Raw genomic sequence first — 24,644 nt, forward strand, 5'->3', positions numbered from 1 at the left:
CCTAGAATGTTGTCTAGGCATATCTAGAACAGAACTGGTTACCAACCTTGTCAACAAACAAGCTTCTTGTTTACTCATTCCGCATCGCTTACCAAAGAAGAAAGTCCTTTAAGCTATTAAGGAAGCTGTTTTACAGAGGTAGAAGAGAAGGACAGATGCTGTCATGCAGACTTTTAGCTAAGTGAAGCGGAAGTAAATTTGCTAGTTCAGTGAGCACTCCACAGCAGACAGTTCAATATTTCACTAGTACTTCTCCCCAGACATTTCTATGTAAAGGCTACTAATATCCAGGTACCGCAGTTTAACCACTCTATTCAGTGATTCAGTGCTAGTTTTTTTTAAGACAGTTCATCAGATGCAGGGACAGTGGTGAAGAACTATTTCTCTTCCTTACGTTTTTATTGCTACTTCTGCAAACTGTCTCCTCAGCACTAGTGTGACACCTCTTAAGAGGACTACTCAAAAGCCTCCCATCTGGTACCTACTGAAGGCAGCTGAGCTACACACTCACAAGTGCAAAGTGTTCTTTGACCATAATGTGACTCAATTTCACACCTCTTAACAGTTACCTCTGTGGACACAGAAGCTTTGAAAGTTTAGTTGTTTGAGTTGTGCACATGCATTTGTATTGCAAGTACAGGCACAAACTGAAGTTGGTTTTTAAATCAGCATCTTTACTTCTACATGAGGGGAGTAGAGCTTTGAGTAACTACAGTAAAACACTTCTCTATTGAAATGGAGCATATATAGTTGATATATTAGACCATAGTTTCCATTTCTGACTGGTTATCAGCAGTTTCTTAAAGTTAATTCTCTAATAGTCTTTGCTTGCTCTTACTTAGTTCAATGGAATTACTCACATCATAATGGGAGGCTTAACCAAACAGATTTGCATCAAGATGACAAACCATTGTATGTTGCTCTCTGAGAACACAGTGGCCTAACTTTTTTGCTACCCTATTTACACCCCTTCCCCATGGCTTACTTGCATCTTAAAAACAAGCCATTTTAATTTGGCCTCTGCTTCAAGCAATTCCTTTTCATAGCTCATTATATTTTATATTGAACAGACTGGACTTCAGGAAAGAGTAAATAATTGACTATAGGGCATAGCACAGGCAAGTCTAAGAACCCTGCTGTACTGCTGAAGTTAGTATGTATCAGTACTAAAACCCAAGCAAATATAACAGCTAGAAATTAGTCTGGTTTATCTACAAATAGCCTTTCTGCAACATATCCTTTCACACACACTGAGGAAAGTAAAATCTCACCCGTGTCATTTTAAAAAAGTCTAACGATGGCCTGTTCCATCGTACATCCTCCTCCCGTCTGCGCTTTAGCCGGCTTTTCTTTTCGTTCAGGACACAAGGCTGAGAGCGGCATCTCAACAAGCCCTGACGCCGGCTGAGCTCAGGGGTGGAGGTGGGAGTGCTGTTGGCTGAAGGCAAGAGATTTCCTGTCTCAGTGATGTGCTCCTGCGAGAGGGAGAGGCGGCGCCTTGGGTTAAAGTCACAAGGCCCTCCGGAATTCCAGCGGGTACTCGAGCTCGTGCTTCCTTCGCTGCTGTCCACAAACCCGCTGCTGGCGGAGGAAGGTCTGGGTACTGGTGATGTATTGAAGCTGGTGATCGTGAAGACATTATTTAGCGACAGTATGTTTTGGGGCAGGCTGATGCTTGTGCTTCTCTGCAAGGTTGCACTTCCATGGCTGTTGCAGCGCTGCAAGGTAGCGCTGCCGCCGCTGTTACACCGTCTCTTTGACACGGGAGTCCAAACCTTTGAATTGCCGGGTTTCCAGGGCGATCGGCAGCGAGCCAGCTCATCTGGCTCGGAGAGGGACCTACAATGGCGTTTCGTCGGCGGTGCCAAGGGCTGACCCGAGTTTTCGTTCAGGTTTAATTCGCTTATCCAGCCTGACACCATAGATGTACTGGAGGGTTCCTGCTGCCACTGCAGGCCACCATTACTGGCAGGGCCGGTGCTGAAGGGGCACACAGAGAAAGGGTAGGCCGAATTCCTCGTTGGGTCGGTCTGGATTGGGCATCCCCCATTTAAAGCTTTCCAAGGACTGTCTTCTAAAAGAAAAAGATAGATAGATATGGGTGAAAAGGGAAGGAAAAAGACTACTCGTTTTAAGCCTAGTTTATGTAAAACTAGGACTCAAACTCAGGTTTAGAAACATAAGCCACAAATACCCAGGTCATCATCAAAATTTCAGAATATATTTACATATTCATTGTAAAGAAGGTAGAAAGTTCCAAAACATGAAGACTAAGTATTTCAGGAGCCAGTCCAGTACACATGTGTACCTTGTTAGTTCTTCTTGCTGTACATTGAAGTATTAAAGCACTATTTCTCCTCAGTCAGCAACAGTAACAGCTTCCTAACCTGGTTCCTAGTGCACAACATGTACCCTACCTGCAGCACCGAACCTAAAGCAGAACCAAAGTGGATTAACAAGCCTTGTGAGACCCCATCAGGGATTTTCATTTTTGTATTTAAAGGAGCAGGGTAATTTGTTCATAGACTGCTGTCCTTCATTTGGCTGTAATGCTTTTCCATTTAGAACACCTTACTAATAGAAAAGTTCCAAAGAGACAAGCGTTCACATTCCATGGTGTGAATAGCTCTTCTTTAAATTAGAAACAGTATAAAGTTATTTCAGACTGCGGAGTATTTCCTTTTTTGCTCATATTCAAAGTGTCAGGAAAAAAAATCTTACTTCAACGCATAAAATAAAGCAAGGATCCCTTAAGAACCTCCTGCAAGTTTTACTGTGAATACAGACATAACACAGTGCACAGCTTCTCATCTGAAGTGGCAGTGCTGGGTTAAAAGAAGTCTGCCAGCGAAGCCTCTCACTCCTTTGTAAAGCATTTCTTTGAGAACATTCGGCACATTTTACAGCTGTTCCTCCACATTATACAATGAAGTGTAAGAAGAACTGCAGCAGACTTTGGATTTGCAAATTGAAAAGCAGCAAAACTGTTGGCCAGTTAGCAACGTTTCATGCTTGGTTAGCAAATTTGCTAATTTAAACCAATTAGCCAAGAAAGTTTCACTTATCCTAGGCCTAAAGAAAGAATATTATTTAAAATATCAAGTTTTTTCTCTAGACCTATTTTGAAAACCTAGACTATAGCCTAAATATTAGATTTTTTTTTTTACAGTTGGCTGTCCAAACCAAGTTTTAGAATAATCAACAGATAAAAGATACGCTGAGTGGCTTTAAAAACTGCAAACCCAAATACTTGTACATGTTCCATGCCCAAAGTATGTCATGGATTATCCTGTTTATTTGGATCTTATTTAAAGAACACCCTATTGTCTCAAAATCATTTAACTGTGCAGACAGCTGGCCTATTCAAACAACATGTTTTATTAGAATTCCTCTGTCCTTCCTTCTCCATTCTTTCAGATGGGTACAACCACATACTGTGCTTTGCCTTAAGCATGTAAGCTCTTCAAGGCAGGCACCATCCATAATTCAATGCAAGTAAAATAGCCAACACAATGGGATCCAGATACTGTTTGAAACTCCTTGTATCTACTGTAGGATGATTTGTTAGCTTGGACTGGCCTGATTTTTTTAAAAAAATCCTTAGGAAGCTTTCTTCTAGGCTAGGAAGCTAGTTTTAAGTTTACTGTAAAAAAAAGTTAAAAGTTGCACATGTGTTCTCATCATTTACATGGCACCAAAAATGGTATCTTAAGATAAAGTACCATTTCCCTTTGGAAGGCCACACAAACCAAGTATCACATTTTAAGGGGAATCCCATGCATTAAAAAAAATCGTCCATGCTTAAAGACAGGACAGAACATGCAAAGCTTCAAATCCATCCCTTAATAAGGCAGTACAAAGTTTAGATATCAGTAAATAGCATTTCTGGTTTTGCTAGGTAAAATTTACTCTTATTTTAAGAAGACCAAGGGGATGCTGAGTGGGTGGGGGAGCTAGATGCACTTCTCCCAAGGCACTGGGCTTATGCTTTGCATCATGCTAGACAGATTCTGTGTGGCAAAGTACACAAGAAGGTGCGTAAAGAGGTGAGTTTTCTTGCAGCAGAAAAGCCTGAAGGGATGTTTCGCATGAAAAACACCACTGCTGGGCTCCTGTACACCATAGCAGATATTGAACAAAAACGTGTTACGAGGGCTTTTACTATGCAAAGCAGATCACAAGTACAAAACTAACAACCAGCTATTCCCAGCATTGTTCAGAGACCAGCTTAAACCAGCAGGCTCTACAACAGCATGCTCCATCCCCCTCACCTTATTTACAAAAGAAAGGCTGCTTGCTATACCAATTACCTCAGTAAAACACAGCTAAGGTTTCTGAAGAACTTACCGTTGATTTCGAAAGGGAACAAGCTGCCACTTTTGTTCAGCTTCTCAGATGAGTACTGAAATCAATCAGAAAAAAAGTTTTAACTGCGTGAAAGAGTCAGCATACACACCTCAAGGAAAACGCATGCAGTTTTCAGTTTCCCTATATGTGCCTCTAACAACCTCCCTAAAAGGACTGGGTTTTGCTGGTTCTCTTAAAGGAGTTCCTGAAGAGCAGATCTAAGAAAAATCTAAGTGAAATCAGAATATATTATGAAAATATCCCAAGTATCAAACTGTTTTGAGAGTTGCAACATTAGCCCATGTATACAAAGTTCAAAATTAAGAGTGATAGATAATTCACCCTCAGTGAAAAAGCTTTGATTCAATTCTCATTTCAATGGAGATGAAACTACAATTTGACAACTGGGTTTCCATGTTCCATCTTAAGGATGAATTGCAAAATACTTCACCTTAAACTGAGGACACATACCGTTAAATTATAGAAACTACTAAGGGTCCCCACCATGAACATTATTCAAAGCAGGCTTTACTAGCATTTTAAGTTTTCTTAAAATCCACAGAGCAAAGCGTTTCAAAATGTTTTCTTGGTTTAAGGTATAAGAGCCGTAAGAATCTTTCCCGTCCAAAACTCATCTTTTGCAGACTAAGTTTTTGATGGTTTGTAAAAGCCATAACTTAAAACAAGGTTTGTGTGTAAAGGCCATCAGAATTTAAGATTAAGCTTAGTCAGTAGCACCTGTACAGTAATACAGGCTTGTATGCAGAATGTTTTCCATTTTCTTAACTAATTTTACCTAGAAAATATCACCACACACAAGTCTCTTAGAGAGCCTAGATTTTTTCAAGCAAACAGCTTGCTATCTGGCCTCCTACAAATAAAGTACTCTAAATAAAATGGCTTAAGTCCCCATCAGATCCCAAGGACCATTCTTTAGTACCCTCCAACAACTCAAGATGGGGAAGAATACTGCTTTAAAAGAGCAACACATTTTATATAAACCTTTTTTTTTGTGCACAGCCAAAGAAAATGATAGTATTATACACGGACTTCCTTTCCACATACAAAGTTAATTTTTAAACAAGCATCCTTGGGCTACAAAGCTTTCCTTTCTTGCTACATCAGAAATCGAACACCAGTGATGTATTTAAATCCTTGCATTCCTCATATAATGTACAGACACTGAGCTATGGCAATATTCCCTTGGTGGTTTTGTTTTAGAGGTAGGGAATGAAAGAACTGTTGAAAGGACAGAGAGCAACCAGATTTTTAATCTTATTTCTTGTCAACAGTTGCATATATGAAAAGCTATTTTGCACAACTTTTACTTAACACTTGCATCTACAGATGCTTCATTTTAAAGAAAATACTTAAAGGACACAGCAAAAATCTGAAACTCCATCGGATTTGCAGCTGGTTAGCCCTTCTCATATGACTTAAGTATGAAACTTGACAGCAGGAGCTATCACTTTTACTATCTTGCCTTTCTTAACTGTCATTGCCGGTTATATAGTACAAACATTAATAAAGCTAGCAATGATTTACTCTAAACAGCTACAAAGATAGCATGCAGAACAAGAGCACACTGAGATAGCAGTAATAGCTGCATTTCAGCCATCTCTGAAGGACAAAGACTGTCAAATTAAAGATACTTAAATATAAGGTTATTCAGTAAATTCCTCCCTCTACAGTTTTCCCAGATCAATCTACTCAACTACCAGATTATAACTAAGGAAAAATCAACTTTTGGAACCAGATTCCATGTTGAGAAGTCTTAAAGTTACAGCACCTCAAACCACACAGAAAGACAATAAGAATGACTTAGCCTGTGTGCACAGTCTTTTAACCATCCTTAATAATTGAGGTTAAGAACTTGGACGTTTAGAAAGAAAAGAACCTTGAAGACAATCCTGTGTGGCAGTCGTTAAATTGCTATTTAGTTTTTACAAAGACTTTCAACCAAATGCATCTTTCACAAGGTCCTCTTCAGGTATCTATCTGCTGCTCTCTAACCACCTTAAAAAGCCTCATCCAACAAATAAAGACTACTCCACTGCATCTCTGACAGTTGAAAAAAGCATATTTTTTTTTTCAAATCCCTTCTAAATTGGATCACAGACTAGCTGTAGTACAAGGAATGGCTGCAATGTTCTTTAATTGCCAGTAACCCCATCCATAGAGCTACTTCTGATCAGCTTCTAGGGAAGTTAGGCCTCAGTTCTACGAGAAATACACATTACGACTACAATTTGTTCTGTGATGTGAGCGTTTATACAGACCCCTGTTAAATTACAAAAAAGTGCCAATTCTTTGGAGATTGAAACCGAAAAGCCTCGTTAAGCATCCCACGTGGCACTGTATGCAGAGAAGGGAGAAGGTGCATCATTTCCAGTACAAACTTGAGGCTGTGAAATAAGGGAGCAACTAAGGGGAGAATAAGTGAAGAATCTCCCTTATATGTACTTGGCTTTCTAGAACTGAAACTAAAAGATACTTGGAAGCGTTATCTGCTAGTGTATTTTAATGATGTCTGGAAGTCCAAACTTGAGTAGAACCTATGAGGCTGTAAGTTGTTTATTGCAGTTAGGAACCTTTTATCTTTAGAGAACATGGCAGACATCTCACTAGATTTACTGCAACAGGGCACTGAACCAGTTTATCAGCTCTCCAGGATCGGCTATACACACCACCTTCCCCCAGTCCCTCTCTTCTGTGTTAAGATCTGCTTGAAGCTTCCTGAATGAAGAGCCTTTTTATTCTTTTATGATTATACTGGAGAAAAGATAAGCAGAGGTCACAAAGCAATAGGGAAGTCTACTAAGTTCCGTGTAGAGGACAGCTTCTTCAGAATAAGGTTAAGTTATTCAACCAGGTCATTTTCCTGATAGACTTGAGCTTATGCATGTTCATCTTCCAACAATTGCTTTTTGAAGTTTGTTTTTTTTAAAGTGATGCCTCAAAAAAATCCTCAAAAAGCAGATTTCAAGATAGTTAAGAGAGACAGAACAATGAAACCACAAGCTTCACCTGAGGTTGGAATTGCTTGCTTCATGCAAGAAGGTAGGTCTCGAAGTCCTATTTTAAATGTAGAACCTCTTGTGTTTGGAGAGATTATGCTCGAAGCAGATGAAAATGCATTGTATGACTTGAGACAGTTCTTTGGTTAAAATATTTAACTTAAAAAACACCCTAGTATTGAACTGAGTAAATGGAAGAGGTACATAGATGATACAATAGATTAGTAATATCAGAGTGTGCTTTGCTAGCAAAAACTGCAACAAAAATAATTCAGGCTATTCTACATCCACTCCAACCAACTGTACCAAGAACTCTACAGCCAGTTCTGTCCTTACAGTTACTGCCTGATCTTCATAACCTTAAAATTAACTTCTGTCATTTCAACACATTTTCTGCAATTCCCAAGTGCATTTGGAACTCCTGCAACTTGTTGGCATTCTTCCTAAACCACAGGAAAGCCAGAGTTTACTATTCAAGTACTAATTTAACCACCATCACACAGATGTGACAGGCCTACACATCAGACTTCCATTTCTACCAAACACCTTCTATGTATGAAGAGATAGGAGAAACATTTGACCTGTTATCAGCATTTGAAGAAGCATTCATGTCACATCTTTGACCCAGCCCTCACATCTTTTCACCAGTGACTTTCCATCCAAGGCAGACATCCTAATTTTGAGTCTTTCAAGATAAATCAGCTTCATAAAAAATTAAAAATAAAGATTCACATGCACAGAGGGGATTTACAGTAGAGCTTCTTCCTTCCACAAATGCTTGTCTGGAGATGTTTGACTTCACAATGCTGTCAAGTCATGAAAGCCACAACATGTTTATGCAACATCTTAGTGTTGAGGTGGTCAACCAACCATGGATACTGCTCCACTTTCTTTCAGCTACAATGCTTATTTCAGATGAAAGCTTAGGACAACCTAATGCCCCAACCAGGACAACCTTCCTGCTTCTACAACAGGAAATGCAACTGCCTTTTTCCCCCCTACACACACCAAAGGCAGGTGCAGTACAAGCCTGTTCAACGTAAATGAGCACAAACTGATCAAATGTGTTACATTGCCTTGGAAAGTTAGTATGTTGGTTAACAGAGGAGTAAGAGAAGCTACAGCTGGTATTTTACAACATACTCAGGCCACAGGTAAAAAAAGATACTTGGCCATTGTACAGGTTACACAAATGAGTGTGTTATGTCCTACGTATGTTACCATAGAATCACAGAATGGTTTGGGTTGGAAGGGACCTTAAAGCCCATCCAGTTCCAACCCCCTTGCCATGGGCAACAATGCCACCCACTAGATCAGGTTGCCCAGGGCTCCATCCAACCTGACCTTGAGCACTTCCAGGGATGTTATCTTTATAGAGAATGATAGGTAGAAAGTAAACAGCTTGGAGAGAGCAATTTGTTTCTTTTATAACTAACTTATGAGCTGTGTTACTTTCCTATTTTTCCCCTCTGGCTGAATACAAGCAGTTTTGTTTTTCATACAGGTGGTTACAAGGGAAAGGCAAATTTTTATTCTTTGCATGAACTAGTGAAATACTTCATACAGCTAGAAGGGTTCTTCACTCTTACAAAGACTTAACTCATAATGAAAACTAATCTATAACAGTCTTTTTATGTTCTCACAAAAGTGTACAGGAAGAGAGAAAGTCATGCCAGAGCCTTAGAAGTCCCCCAGATCAGGGTGAATCAGAACATATGTTCAATGAAACAATCTCCTCCCCACCTCCACAAGTCTAATACTGACTTCCTTTGTATTTAGCACCCCACAATATCATTTTCAGGTTCTTTATATTGCTAGGGAAAAAAAAACACATTAACTTCAGTGAGTTCTAACAGTCTAAGCTGTAACAACTCCATATCAGTTACCCCCAGTGGAGTAACCTACTCCACCCACAGCAGAGAAGCTGTTCTGGAAGCTTGTCCTATCTAAGTTTAAGATCAAAAAACAGTTTTCTGAGGGTACTGAAAGGTCTTTGAGACCACCAGAAGTTATATGCTTGAAAGAATCCAAGTAGGCTCCCAAAGCCCAAGTCTAGACTTTGTCTCAGGGTCATTTCAAGTCAGCTTAAACCAACTTTTTCAATTTCACCTTTTCCCCAACTATTTTATCTACTTATGCCAAGATATGCACTTGTACAGATGCACTGTGAAAGGGATCATGAAACTGACAAGGGTTAACATTAACCCAAGCAAGAGAGGTTACTCATAATCCTCAATCAGCTCAAAAGATGATTCACTGCATTGTCCCACAGAACTTTGTGCCAGCACATCATGGAAGGTGCAGGCAAGACCATTTAAAGAATGGCTCTAAAGCTACTCCTATTAGAAGAAACTACAGCATTAAGATGAATGTATTAAAAAGTACAGTGTGCTACAGCTGATTCACCCCCCCACACACTAACTTAGTCTTTTTCCGCCTATTAAAATTTAACAATAATCTTTACTAGTGAAAAGAAGTGCACTTGACCATATTAGGTTCAAGTTTTGTTCAAGCAGCCATCATTTGCTCCCGTAAATCCTTTTTTTGTAGGGAGCAACCTAGTTGCACAACTCCATTCACACATGCTACTGCATTTCCACAGCTCACCTTGCAATTTCCACACTTTTTCAAGCTGCCATTGTGTAGAGATAGAACCTATCCCTAGCCTCAGAGCCCATTTTCATCAAGGAATACAGCATTTAGAAAAACAATTCCTTGATGGTTTAAAATGGGGACAAGAAGGAAGAAGGGAGAGGATGAAGCCAGTGACAAGATACTGTTTGCCATTCCACTCTAGACATTCTCCCTGCTTTTCTCCCTGTTTTAATTTTAAATACTCCTAAGGACAGGAATAAAAACCAAGTCACAACATGTGACAGCATGACAGCACACTCCTGTATAGACTCCATACAGTGTAAAGCAGTAATACATCCTTCTCTGCCCTTCCAAGCCTCTGATCCAAAACCTGCAGTGACCATCAGTAAAAGCGTAGCTCACTTTTCAACAGTGTGAACTTTAGCATCTCAAACTAGAAGTTACAAACTGCCACTACAGTTTTAGAGACAAGCACTGCTATGGCCTGGATACAGGCCACCACTTGCCAACATCTAGGCCTAGCATTTAGCTAGAAATAACACAAAATTGCCAGCTCGAGACAACAGCAAATTCCCCTACAAACTGCGTATCTCAAGTGCTTCATCATGCTAGCTGAAACGAATGCAAGCTGAGCAAGCATTTCTATTTTAAGAGTTACCCTCTTTTCAAGACCTTACATACGCCTTCAAGAATGGTACATATTTAGGGTGAAGAAACTAAAACCGAGTAAGTTATCGGAAGAACCGTTAGTGGAGCTGTTCAAGCTTTAAAAATAAATCCTTTGATGAATGTATGCTATTAGACATCCTTACTTTTGTGTCAGGTTTTACATGTGCACACAAAACACGGGTGCTTTTCTCTAAGGTGGACAAAGAGTCAAGCACTTCACATTAAGAATCAGAGGTACTTGTGCACAACCCCCACTATATTCAGTATATGACTGACCTGGTTTGGGCTTGTGGAGTAACTATGGAAGCTGGTTAGTTACTGAAGTACAGGTTACAACACAGGAGGAAGTCTTACTGTTGAAGTAACTGAGCACGCCTTAGGTTCAATGCTCGTGTTACCTGGTATTTAAATAAAAGAACTAGAGTTGAACAACACTTTGACATTTAGCCATTAATTACTTACTTTTTTTGTTGTTCAATTAGTACCCTAGAGTTGGATCTGCAGAACTGCAATTGAAGTCCATGAAAGCAGGCTAGTGAGGCTAGTGCAGTGCTACAGTGCTTTGCATTACATGCAGAATATGGTCTCATGGTTCTCAGGTACAAACACAAGATTAAGGGGTAGACTACTTTGCACTTTTTTCTTTAAACTCCCTCTGAAGTATAGATTCTCTCATCTCACAAATAAGACTTGAAGAGAATAGATTCCTTACGGTTTGAGTACTATGCTTGAATAGCAGACCCACAGATTAAGTCAGCAGAAGCAAACTAACTATTACAGAACTTCTCAGAGCAAACCAGCCATCTGACACCTTCAACAGCAAGGATCTACTGGTGTACATCAGGCTGGTAGTCAGCAACCTTTCAGTTCAGCTGTATGCAACAGATGATCTGTTCTCCTTTTGCCTACTGCTGATTGCTACCTACATAGTGGTCACTGATTTTTGTAATTAAATGTTGTCAAATATCTAGCATTTGCCTACATAAAGAGAAGAAAGCTTGAACAAATACTAGTATTTGTGTTGTTAGGGGAAAAAAAGACAACCAAAAAGCCTTGATAGCTCTTTTGAGTACACAGGCTTTCAGACATTTAAATAAACAAAACTAAGACTAATTATTTAAACAAAACTAAGATTAAATGATTATTACAATAAGGAAGCATCTCTCCAAAGAGGACCACACACTGAAATTTCACTTTTCCCCTTAAAACTTTCATCCACATCACAAGGCATTCTTAACAAATGGCTGAATTCTGACTGATCTACACTCTTGAGTCTGTTGTGCAGTTTTGAGTTACCTTTGAACTACTTTGCATTTCACATTTACATGTTATTTTCATACATCCTTACCAGATTAATATTGTACGTTTTACACGTCAGATCATCCAAGCTCTGGTTCTGCAACTTTTCTGTTATTAGTGTTACCATTGTAGTTGTTCCTTTTCCACTGCTCACAGGGAAGTGTTAGAGGTTCTTCAGTGTCTTGTTTCAGTACTCGTGAGCCATTTCTGTTTTGGTTAACAGTCGAGATTTATGCTTCCATCTTATTGCCAAAGTTCATTTCCAAATGCTGTCAATGTATCATGTCTGCTTTTCTGTAAAACTGAGGCAGAAAAAGGAGTATGTCAGAAGAGTTATTGCTTACATCATCATTAGTGGTGGTGTCATAACAAAACTTGTGTTTGGACTAGGAAGACGAACTTTCTTCCCTCATTTAAGCTACCACTAAAGTCTTATCTAGCATGGCCTATGAAATATGTAGATACTTACCATTCTGTTCTGTATGTTCAGCAATATTTATACCATTTTGTTTCATCCCTAAACCCTTTTTAAAGACAAGCAGAGCAGTGGGTAGCTCAAGTACTCTATCAACTTCCCATACCATCATCTACTTTTAACGAATTGCCTGTTATTTTAAATAAAGACTTTGTAACTGCTATCTAAGCAAATATCAGATCTGAAGTTGGAACGCAGGATGGATTACCATACATGTAAAGCATCACAGACTACGGCTTAGATACCTTTGTTCTATGTTCTATTTATATGAAGAGCACTAAGTTCACTGGCTGCCTCTTCCTATCCTCAACATTCTCAAATTAGCTTCCAAACGAATGTCGCTTTCCAAACTAAGTCTCTGCCAGTATTATTCGCGATTTCTCCACAATAATTTCAAGGAACTTCTCTTCCAGTAACTTCACCTTGTTGTGTTACCAAAAACATCTTTACCCAACTCATGCTGATGATCCATTAGCAGCTTGCATTAACCACTCTTGCCTATGACTGAAATTGGTTGAGAGTGTTTCATGACCAAATCTTTATGGAATTAAAGAAATCCACACACACATACTGCCAAATTCAAACAAAGCAACAAATCTTTGAGGAAGTTTGTTTTCCTTTGCTAGATTTTAAGATATATAGTAGAAGAATACCAGAAAATAATCATTTAAAATGAATGTTTGTGTAAAATATTCCATCCTTTCCACACTGTTACTTAATAACTGCTTAAATAACCAGTAGTAGCAAGAGAAAAAAAGTCACTTGGGTTTAACTTGGGTCATGGACTCATCTAAAACTTTAAGATATTAATAGTATTAATGATACTGTTAGATTATCTTTTAAGCCTGTTGCCTTTGAGTACATCCTCAAATATTTCATATGCTAGCCATAGATTATTTCACCTTCACAGAAGTCTGTTGTGTTGGTCTCCCATTAGCCTCAGAGCTGTCCCCAAAAATCTTAATTCCTGTTCATCTTTCATCCTCGCTTATATCTAGCTTTATTTACTACAAGATGCATTTACTACAAGATGCAATGCTTACAAACGTTCATCAACAAGACATAATGCTAGCTGGATTTCTGGAGTCTCCATCGGTCTACTTTTAGTGAATATGTAGTATCTTTCCAGAAAGCACCCAAAGATTTGAAATATTTATATCTTGTTCTGAAATTACCCATAGTCAAATATCAAAAGCACAAGTTCATGCTCAGTGGTAAAAGTTACATAAACCCTTTCCAAAGTAAGCATCTGCCATGGAAAGCGATTCATGAAATGGTAAGCAAGTTGAAGGACAAATGTGCGAACAAAACAGTACAGCGTATTGTAATGCAAAGGGACTTTTAAGTCCCTTTTAAATCTGGTAAAGTTTGAACTAGATCTAGAAATCCCCAATAAAAGTGGAAAAAAAGGCTGACTGGAGGTCAAAAATTGTCTTTATACAGACTGAAAATATACTGAAACCAAAGAACTCAGTAACTGGCACAAGGGCTGCCAAATTCATTTTGAGGATTAAGATTTCTGCAGCTAAGAGGCTACTATAAAGAAACAGCTGAAAAGTTCAGCAGGTGTTTAATTACTAAGCATCAAGCTTTTGAGTTTTTCCCCACAAAGGAAAGAAAGCAAATCCAATAAAACTATCAAAAACAGTAGGAACAAGGTTTTGATCCATTAACTATAATAATGTATTTGTCTTTTGCCTAGTTCTTCTAATCTTCAAACATTTCACTGGATATGTAAGTGTGCATAACACAAAGTAAAATAAGAAAAGAGATGCAGGAGTATTAATCTTCAGTTAACAAGCCAACACATTCAGTTGCACACAAGGATAACGGGGAGGCAGCACAGCGCTTTCAGATTCAAACTGAATTACCATCCACATTCTTAAACCTTACTAGATGCTGACAGTAACACTCCAGAGTTACAACTGTTCAGGCCCAGGTGCTGTGCTCTCCTCTGGAACACAAGCGAAATGGAGACTCCAAAAAAATGCTTCTCATTTTAACAACTCACAGTTGTATTTCATTTGGTGTTAAAATGAGACATGCTCCATCAAAAAAGTTCTACTGCTCCTCCCATCAGCACATTCCATTTCTCAATGCTAAAATAATACTAATCTAATATACTAATATAATACTAAGCACAGACTAAGAGTACGAGTTTTAGTTCAGATCAGAAGCACACTTTGGAAGCAAATTCCGCATTTTATAGATGAAAGCTGTTCTAGGTTGCACTTCAATGTACCTTGACATGCCTTAGCTGCCACCACTCTGCTATACAACTGCCAACATGTTCCTTCCTCTGGCTATGTGTCACCCCCAGTATGGCACAGGTCTTAGTGCTACTACTAAATCAAGGCATTTTTACAGCTGGATAAAAAAGAAGAACACCTCCTCTTCTCTGGTAAAGAAGGTTTCCCAGCTGGATCAGTTCCCCGGCCTGGTTTGCCATGAACTGGACACAAATGCCTGTGTGGGCACACTGTGGGAAGCTGACACTGCTGACTGAGGTTCCTGCCCAGCTACGGGTTCAGAGAGAATAAAGGGAAAGCTATATGACACTAGCATTTTCCACACTGAGACAAACAGATTATCCTGTAGCTAGGAATTAGCTTTCCCCTTCCAAAACAAGGTTTGAACACGTTTAGCCCCAGTTTTCCTTTTCCAATTCACGCCCCTTTGACCAGCCCAACCTGGAGCACAAAGCGATGTGAGGCCTGCCCTGCAGCCTCAGCGACCAAAGGCCGAGTTCCCTGGAGCTGAGCTACTGACGCTCCACAAGGAATTGCTTCTCTCATTTTCGCTAATTAACATCAGCTATTAATTAGTAAACAGGAGATTCTTACAGGTCACTCTAGCTTCACTGTGTTGTCATTTTAAGGCTTCATTAATATATCTGTACTACAGCATTTTCAAGTCTTACAAGCCCTTGACCCTCAATACCTCCTACCTTCCATATACTAAAGAAAATTCCTCATGGTATTTTTTGCATTTTTGGGTATTTTTTGTTTCAAAATCCTCTGCTGTGGTATGTATTTAATGTACCCACATAGACAGTAAGCTGCTCATTTTATGTACTTTTTCCAACCATGCTCTTCTCAGAATTGTTTAAAGGCAGCTAACTTTCTTTTCCAGTCTCTCCTTATAATGCCCTTTACGCTCATCAGCCTGAATCCCTCTCAAACTGCTTGGCACTTCAAACTAATTGGATTTTCAGTAATAGGAAAACCCTTTGACCATCCTTGTTAGGGAAACGTGGATCCTGCTGCATTTGCATTTCTTCAGCTGCTTCACAGCATGGCTCTTAGTACAATCGAGTTTTGTCTACCATTGCAACTGCATACCCTACTTCCTATGCAAGCCACAAGCATACCCAAACATGCACATCTCTGCTGTCACCAAAACTAGACAGGTAGTGTCTGAACTTGCCTGCCTCAGCTGCTGAGACCCTCCAAGCCTCAAGGTAATAATAGCAGCTCCTGGAGGTCCAAATTGGATCAGGTCCTACGAGATTACGGCCATCCTTCCCTTAGCACACCATCCTTTAATGGAGCCTGATTAGGTAAGAAGTGAGAAAGCTGAGCCATCCAAGACAAATATGCATGACAAAAGACGTTAGCCTCCCTCTGTCCTGGAAGAGACTTAATTTTACTGGGATGGCCTTAAGCTGGGGGGTGGGAGGTGAGAGAGGTGGAGGTAGAGAAGCTATTTTCCTTACTAAAAGACAGACTAACAGAGAGGAATAAAATGAACGGGATACAAAAAGACTCCAAATACAACAGCAAGCCAAAGCTAACATTCCTCAGAGATTGAGAATGAGCTGTGATGGAATCAGCATCACCATTATCTCCGATTTAAAGTTCCGTTGTACAACACAAATATTCTGAAGTCTGAGAAGAATGTAATTTGTTATTGTACAGTACTAAAGGAAAGAGGTTTTATTATTATATTTCTATAGCACTATTAAAGAAAGGAGGGTTTGAGGTTTTATTTCTTAAATTTTAGCCACAAGTAGTAATGTCTTGCAACATCTCTGCCAAAATTAAGGGCAGAGAGAAAAAGCGCGCATGTCACAAATTCTGCATCTTCTCAGTGATGTCACCAGGGTCTTTTTTGGGAAAAATACTAAAAATACAGATTCTCCCCCACAGTCAACTGGAGGATGCCAGAGGCTCATCCAATTTGACAACCTACTTTCAAAGCGATGAAGAGTCCTGTTGAAGAATATAAAGCCAATTCAAAAATCTCTTCTTGGCTCTAAGAGAACAAGGCAGCCAGACTCATTTCCAACCCACTCCTACTCCTCTGCATCCTGCAGGACACAATGTTCCAGCAACAGCTCATCGTGCTGGGAAAATTTACATTTGTTTGAAACGCTTCTAACAATTTCTTCTCTGTCTCTGGAAGTTCCATCTTGGATAAAGAAAAGATCACAAGATTTTAGATGATTTCCCCATAACACTAATGTAGGTGTCTCTTGATGGTTGTAATTCCACAGTTCTGCCTATGGGACTAATACTGCCCAATGAGACTGTAGGTCATTAACTTTTTTTCTTCTTTCATATTATTTCCTACTCTTTGTTCCGCGAGCTACATGGAGCCCTTATTACCAACAATCCCATAAAGACATACTTAGCCAGCTCCCAGCAGAAGAAAAGGATTAGCTAGAGTCAAAATTCCAATTCGGATAAGTAGGTCCTTTAAAATATTATCTCTGCTTCAGCAAGCCAAAGCAGCTAATCACCCCAGCAGTACTAACTCCAGATCTAGATGGTTTTGCTACTAGACTCTAGATGAAAGATGCTGTGATTTGTGCCTCCTGGCACTTTTCACAGCATCCAGGAAACATTTCAAAATTGAAACATCACACAAAACCAATCAAGTTTTAACAGAGCATTGTGTGTCCCATCCCAACTTAGTCTTGCTTCAAGCATAACTACAAGACCAGTTTTTTTTTTAGAAAGTGTTAAACTAATACTTTATGACATCTGAAAGAAACTACATAATATCTGGTTTCTTGCAATGCAAAATTCTGCCTTCCAAATGAAAAGAGAGCAGTCTACTCTTAAAATGACACATTTACCACAGTGCTAAGAAGTTCACAGGGAGGCTAAGCATTCCTTGTAACATAAGTCTATTATTAACAACTTTTAACCCAGAAAGGTTCTTGATAGCAGGCATTTCAAGAAAATTTGGACTTTTGCTCTTTTTAGCACTAATCTGCAGGGGTTACTTTGAAGCCTTCCAAAATTCCAAATCAAGTCTAGTGCTTTAATTAGAAAGTTTCCTGCAACTATAGAACTATTCATCAGTGTTTCAGGGGGACGGGTACTAGAGGTGAACGCCCCGATTTCCAGGTTATTCCAGCATGCTATACTTAAGGGGTCCTCTCTTTGTATATAGTTAACTAGCACCCTGTTGTGCTGATGATTTCTGAGGTTCTCTACAAAAAGCAAAAAAATAATGTATTAGAATGACAAAGTTAAGTTTCTGATCCAAAAGGGGTGAAGAAAATATGGTTAATAACCATAGTTTGTAATCTATAAAAGTCATTACATAACTGTCTAGCAATCCTGTTTAAACAGTAGTGCTCCCTGAAGAGTTCAAATGTGACCAAAAAAAAGCAAGGACCAACACCACCCCCTACACATACTAGAATACAAAACGAAGCCAGATAAGCTAGTTGCAACATTTACAGTTCAGAGATTTTTTAAAGACTAAAAAGGTATTCCTTGAGCTACAGAATCTCTCAGCTTTCTCTATACAATTCTTTCATAAGCCAGTTTTTATTAGAAGAAAGCCTCAACATTATGAGGTGTTCAAGCCTGGATTATGGTTGCCACAACTCCACCAGAAAACCACAGAAAAAGGGCAAGAAAAATATGCTAGAAGGCATCCTTTATATTAAAGGACGGACACTAGATTCAGGTTTCTTAGATATTCCACAGACTCAGGAAGCATAAGCAATATAAGGAGCTCAAAACAGTCCACAGAAGAACATGCCTCACTTAACATGCAAGACAGGACTATATTTTAGCATCCTAAGGCTGAAGAACTAGGATTTGGATTGTTATTGCCTCCAGTGATAAAAGAGTAAATATCAGGTCCACTTGCCTCAAATGCAAGAGTCATAATGGAGCCAAAATTTCACTGCATTTTGATCCTAAAGCATCACCATTCTAACACCAACTGGTCACTGAGACAGCTCTGACAAAAATATGAACTGTTACTAAAATAAGACCGCATCCCATACATTCATTTATACTCTAAACCCCACACTTCAGATGTGAGAGCTCCTATGAGGAAGGAGCAAAGCCACAACCATCAAATTCAGCCTTTGGACTCTTACTTAAAATGCAACATGTTTTGGCAAATCCTCTGAACTCAAAGGGAACAAGAAGTACTCAGAGTTTTCTGATTGAAAAAACAGACCTTGTTCAAAGGCTCCCATGTGAGATGGAGAAAAATCTGCAAGCAGAAGTACCAGAATTAAACTAAAAAGAATATCCTGGCTTAAGGTGGTGGTTTCCAGTTTGCAAAATTCACAGCCAGATGATGTGCTGGAAGGAGGTTAAAGGTGATACTTCAGTATAGACATTCTCCTTCACAGGCAGGACCCATCCAGCTTGGACGAGAAATACATAGAAAAGAAGGCCTAAAACTGTTTTCATAAAATTTGATTTAGAAATGGAAGATTTTACTCTTTTACAAAATGAACTGTTGTCTGTAAGAAATACTACCCTTAGTTTCTCAAGTTACTATCAGGTGGTTTGGGTTTATTTTTAAATCAGGAAGAGTCTCTTTCCAGAAAGGAGAAGGAAGGGCGAAGATGGGGGATGTTATGAAACCTATTTCTCAAAACAATGGAAGCAGTGGTGAAGTAAGCTCAAGAGACTTTTTCCAGGTCATATGGTAATGTATCACCACATAAAACTAAGGTGAAGAACTCAACCCAATGCCAAAGGTTAAAGCTTTTATTATTGCCAGCTTACAGCAGTATGAAGTCTCAGTCTCCCAGGTTTAAACCCATCTTTCAGACTTCAGGAAGACAGATATTCACATCACAGATGTGATGTTATCCTGCATCTTCTGAAGTATCTTTGTCAGACCAGAAAACAGATGAGCTGTGCCTTGTGTCTGATCCCATACCAAAATGCTTTTGGTACTTATGTTTTCTTTTTCTAATAATGTACCACTATTTAAATACAGGCAAGGCTTCCATTAATTTTGCTAAAGGATTTAAGTATCATTTTGCTAAAGGATGTATGTATCTATGTTTGGAGTTGCATTTGAATTTGCTATCAGCGTTAGCCCATGACCTGTCACCTCCCTGCAATGTACAAGCCTGACTTTTTCCTCCTTCTCAGCACGACTGCAGAAAGCACAGACACAGTCCTATATAGTGCTGAGGAACAGGAAGTCTGCTCCACTGAGGCTTTTACACACAAACTCCAAGCCCTTTGCTTTAGCTATAATTATGAAATAATGACTATTAGCACATTTAGTTTAAGACCGTACTAGCTCAAACTAGATATTATTGCCTGTTTAAGTAGTTCAAATCAAAACCTAGTGGGCAAGCACCACGTAAAGAGCATTACTTTTACTTACAGTCTGTGACATTACTGAAAGCTTGGAGCCCAGGTCTTCCCCTCTCCACATACTGTTTTTAGAAGTATTCTGTTTGTTCTATTTAAAACCAATGGATCGTCATTGAGTATAGAATGCACCAAATGAGACAAAATTCAGATTCACTACAAGTAATTTATTCAGTATTAGTGTTTGAAGAAATGTGCATACCAACCTAAGCCCACCATGCTCCCACTAAAGCAAGTGATAGTGATTACATGAGACCCAGAAGACTGTATTTCACTCTAAAGCTTGTGAAGAGTAATAAGATGAACCAGCCCTACTACTGCGGTACTTGCTTCACTCCAATTAGAGAAAAGGCAGGGGAAAAACTGAAGGTAAGTAATAGTATCACCTACTTTCTCTTAGTGATTGCACTTCAAATGAGAAGTTACACAGGTATATGCTTTAAGAACAGGCCTGAAAAACCCATAGCGCTGACCCCTAACTTGTATGGTAGTGACAGTGCTTGCTGCACACCCATGACAGACTGAAATCAGTAGTAAGGTATATTACCAGATATATTACTAGACCCCATGGGCTTGGTGGGAAGGGATTATACAGATCTCTCCCGTACACCCTGCTCCCAAAACACACACAGCTATTAAACCTCCTCCTACTTGCCTTCGGGTTCATTCTGGAGAGTTTCAGACATCTGGTTCATTTGTTTAAAATAAAAAGCCCAACTAGTAAGTTTGTTTTTATGATCCCAAGTGTGAAGTGTTCTTGCTGTAGGCCTCAGGCCAGGTGAAAAACATTTGTGCTAAGATGCTACTTCATGGCATTTCAGAGATCTAATGAGCTGTATAATCTGCACACAGGGAAGTCTCCCTAACATTAGCCCGCATACAAGCATGGAAGTTAAAAACAAGGAACCTGCAGCAGTCCGAATATTTTCCAATAAATAGTACAGCTGGTGAATTAAAGATACTGCTAAATTTAGAACTCAAGTGCTTAGCAGTGTCCTGTAAATATCCATGCATCTCAGATCTTACAACAACATGGAGAACACTCGCCCCAGCCTCACCACTCTTAATATGGAGAATTAGGACAGGATTTCTCTCTGAGTACTACACCTAATTTAGGAAGGTTTCAATCTTTGTCTCAAAATTATAACTCTCCAGAAGGTCATTTTGTAATTGTACCAAATGAGCACAAGTATGCATGTATCCTTATTTTGGCAGTTTATGACAAATACACTGCATTTTCATGTAAAACCCAGAAGTCTAAGACAAGAAAGCAAGTTACAGGTAGAGATACGCAACAGCAAAGTCCTCTACAAGCTTCCACACAAGTTATGCAAGTAAAAGTTAAAGCTTTCTGCTATATCATCTATCTTGAAAGAGCACAGAAACGCATTGAGCAGACATGAGATATGCTGCATAACAACGCAAGTTCCCTTTCCTGGCCCAAACTTGTTCTCCATCATGGCTATCTAATTTCTTACTCAAGAAACTAGTTCATCTGACAAGAGACACCACCTCAAGAACTTTAGGAGACAGCACACTGAAAGACCAGGTTTTGTAACACCCATCTAGCTTCCTCTTCCATTAGAGCTCAGAAAAACCCCAACATTGCCCTCAGCTTTTAAGCAGCGTGAGTTGTCTGTAACAAAGGTGTCAGACGTCACATTACAGATACCAAAACTAAATGCTGGCTTGACGAAGTTGTTGCTGGTGCTGCTTACTGTGCTAAACTGCATTTCTTGTCTTAATTTAGTGGTTTTCAACTTCTGTTTTGCACATCCCCGTAAGTTTTTGAATACGGATGTCTCTGAGTAGGTCCATGCTACATATGTATACTGCTCTGCAACATGAGCCCTCAGAAACAGTCCACAAATGCTCAAAGCATGAGCAGACCATAAATTAAAGTTCACTATAGTCATGCGATGAAATAAAAAAAGGAAAGCAGTACAGACATTGATATTGCGTGCACTTTCAACGTTCAGTTCAGACAGTGCTTGACGTGTAATCAGGGACATCGCTCTTGCCATGTTTATTAAGCTACTTCAATAAAACCAAATTCAGTTGAGCTATGCAGCTCGAGCCTTCCTAGTTCACCAGAGCATTCCAAAAGCAAGGGAACTTTGTCCATGCATCCAGCTGTTCAGTGTGTTATTGAGGCTGAAATCAGAAAATGCTGTTACGGGCTCAAGACACAAACTAAGGGGTACAAAACTGCAGCAGGTATTCAGGAAAAGCATTTGTAATAATGACATGAATTAAATTTCATGTGACAAAGGAAGTTACACCATGTAAGAGAAGACAGCTGTGCCAAGTCAGGGAAAAATGATTTAAAATGAACACCCGTAGAAGTTGAATCGGTTTGTTTTTTTTGCTTTTTAATACTGAAAGACAGCCTTCTGCTTGGTGGAAAGTCTCAGGCTTTTCAGCGAGCACTACCTCACCACTATCAGCTGTTTAACAAATGACTCACTGATTCTACAAGCAAGGTCTGTGGAGAGATTCATTTGCCAAAGTAGATTCATAGAAGTCTCTAGGACTCCAAATCATGTTTACTCACCCCGTGCAGGGTACCAAGCCTTAATGCAAAACCATACTCCTGTATGGAAAGCAAGTGCACACAAGGTGCCAACCAGTACATATGGATTACGGGTTGTACTTCAGGTAGTATAGGGCACAGTAACTCAGTTTTAGTTGAGCCAAAAAATGCCAAGTAAGAAGTGTAAGTAGGGGAAGGGGAAAGCCTTCTGTTCCAACCTTTACTGAGTAGGACACAAGTCTGGCAGTTTTAAATGGTGGCAGGTAAATTGCTTGACTAGCAAGTCAAGCACACATCCACAGGCAGCACTGCAAGAGAGGACAGGACCAGGAGTGTTTAGAAGGGAAACGTCCCCCTCTCACTTGGGCAATTACGTTTACAGATGACTGTTCTGACAAGATCAGCTTCTGGTAACCAAGTTGAAGGACAAAACAGTAAAGATTTTATCATATAAAGTCAACAGCAAGAGAGATGCAAGCTTGTACTTTCAGTTCTTCACCTGAAAACTCTCAGCCTTTCAAATGAGGTCTTTCAATACTGATAAAAAGTGTGCTTTCATCTAAAAACACTTTAAAATAAGCCTCTGAAATTACATCTGAGATTCTGGCATCCTCACTCTAGCAAAGGTTAAACATGCCATAGTCTGCATAAGGCAGTAGTAAAGTGTTTTCTGCTGAAGTTCTGAAATGCCAAACCACTGAGATAGAGCAAAGTCAACGGCTGAGCACCTGGACCCAAAGAGTATGTCAGGGATAAACAAGCTTTTGACAGCTGCAGCTTATTCTGCAGGTGCAAGAAGCATTTACTTCAGTTTGTTCAGTTTAACAGTTAGGTCAGAATTTACAAACAGGTTTGGTTTTATTTGATCCTGCTCGATTGAGAAACAGGGAAGAGGGAAGGAACGGCCTCAGTCACCCCCAGCCTTCTCTCACAAATTCTAAACTCCTGCTGGAAATTGTGCTTATGGGCAGTCAAGATCACTAGGGCCAAATATTGTTTTCAATTCAGTTCATTTGAAACCCAAGTGCTGCTTTGAAATGTTGCAATTAATCCAGTTCATTTAATGTAGTTTAATTTAATAAAGACTTTGACAAACAAGGTACATTGAATTTAATCTCGCTTCCAACTGAAGAATTATGCATGTCTTGCTATGTCAGAAAACAGTGAAATTAATCAATTTTTGTACATATTTGTATATTAAGGCTCTCTGTAGTGCACCCTAGAAGACAATAAAGTTTAGATTCAATGATAAGCAGTTATTTTGCTGCTGAATACACTACTACAAATTGAGCACCTACACTTAATACAGAAAAGCCTTACACAACCCAGTGTTACCCCACCTTGAAAAAGACTTTCTGAACACATTTCCCACACAGCTCCCACTGCACCAACCTCAGTCGCAGTTTCCACAGCCCAACTTGTCTAACAGCATCACCAACAGCAGGATGCATCCAGCTAAATAAACCTGAAAAAAGCATCCTCCCAACGAAATCCACGTTTCTCAAGTACTAAGGAGCTTGGAGCAATTAATTCAGCTGTAGGTGTCAGAAGTAAGCAAACAAATCCCACACTGGCAGCTAACCTGAGGACAGGAACAGGGATATTCCTTGCTGTGAGTGCACAAATGCTGCACATAAGCATAGTGTTAGTGTTATTCCCCACTTTGCACACACCCCCATTCCCAGCACACCACCACCTTTTTGAGGAAGTATTTCTCAGTTCTACTACTCCACGGCAAAAAAAAAAAGAAGTTTGGGGATAACAGCACAGAGCTATTTCTATATTAACAGTTTGAGGAGGTAATGTAGTGATTTTATTTTAAGCCACTGTTATGCAAATAAGCGAACAAAACACCGTTATTTTTAAGCATAAAACCTATATATTATTTAATCAAAATACAAATACGTATTAACTACCTAAGCTATATTCAATACACATTTCACCATCCACACTGTGTTTAACCCCTGAATTCCAAGAGATGCTGCCTTACTTTTGTCAGTACATTGGGGGTTAGGAGCGATCACTGAAGTACACTTAGCTAGGATTCTATGGACTAACATGAAACATTTTTAGAGAAGAATTACCAGCGTTTTTAAGCCTCTTCTCAATTTAAGACT

At 39.4% G+C, this 24,644-nt stretch overlaps 1 protein-coding gene across 4 annotated transcripts in view; it reads right to left on the minus strand.

The window, feature by feature from the left end:
* FAM53A (family with sequence similarity 53 member A) overlaps window positions 1-24,644 on the minus strand; it is a 70,086-nt gene that overhangs the window by 36,835 nt on the left and 8,607 nt on the right. For 2 of the 4 annotated variants that reach the window (XM_048045980.2, XM_013178338.3), the window contains exons 2-4: window positions 11,977-12,229; window positions 4,348-4,402; window positions 1,272-2,074 (exon numbers count right to left, since the gene is read on the minus strand). In XM_048045980.2, the coding sequence (XP_047901937.1) occupies window positions 1,272-2,074; window positions 4,348-4,402; window positions 11,977-12,054 (936 nt within the window). In that variant the 5' untranslated portion in view covers window positions 12,055-12,229. The remainder of the gene's footprint in view (window positions 1-1,271; window positions 2,075-4,347; window positions 4,403-11,976; window positions 12,230-24,644) is intronic. The other 2 variants (XM_066995583.1, XM_048046003.2) reach the window with 2 other exon arrangements.

Source organism: Anser cygnoides, chromosome 4 (assembly GCF_040182565.1).
Source record: "Anser cygnoides isolate HZ-2024a breed goose chromosome 4, Taihu_goose_T2T_genome, whole genome shotgun sequence".
Lineage (NCBI taxonomy): Eukaryota > Metazoa > Chordata > Aves > Anseriformes > Anatidae > Anser > Anser cygnoides.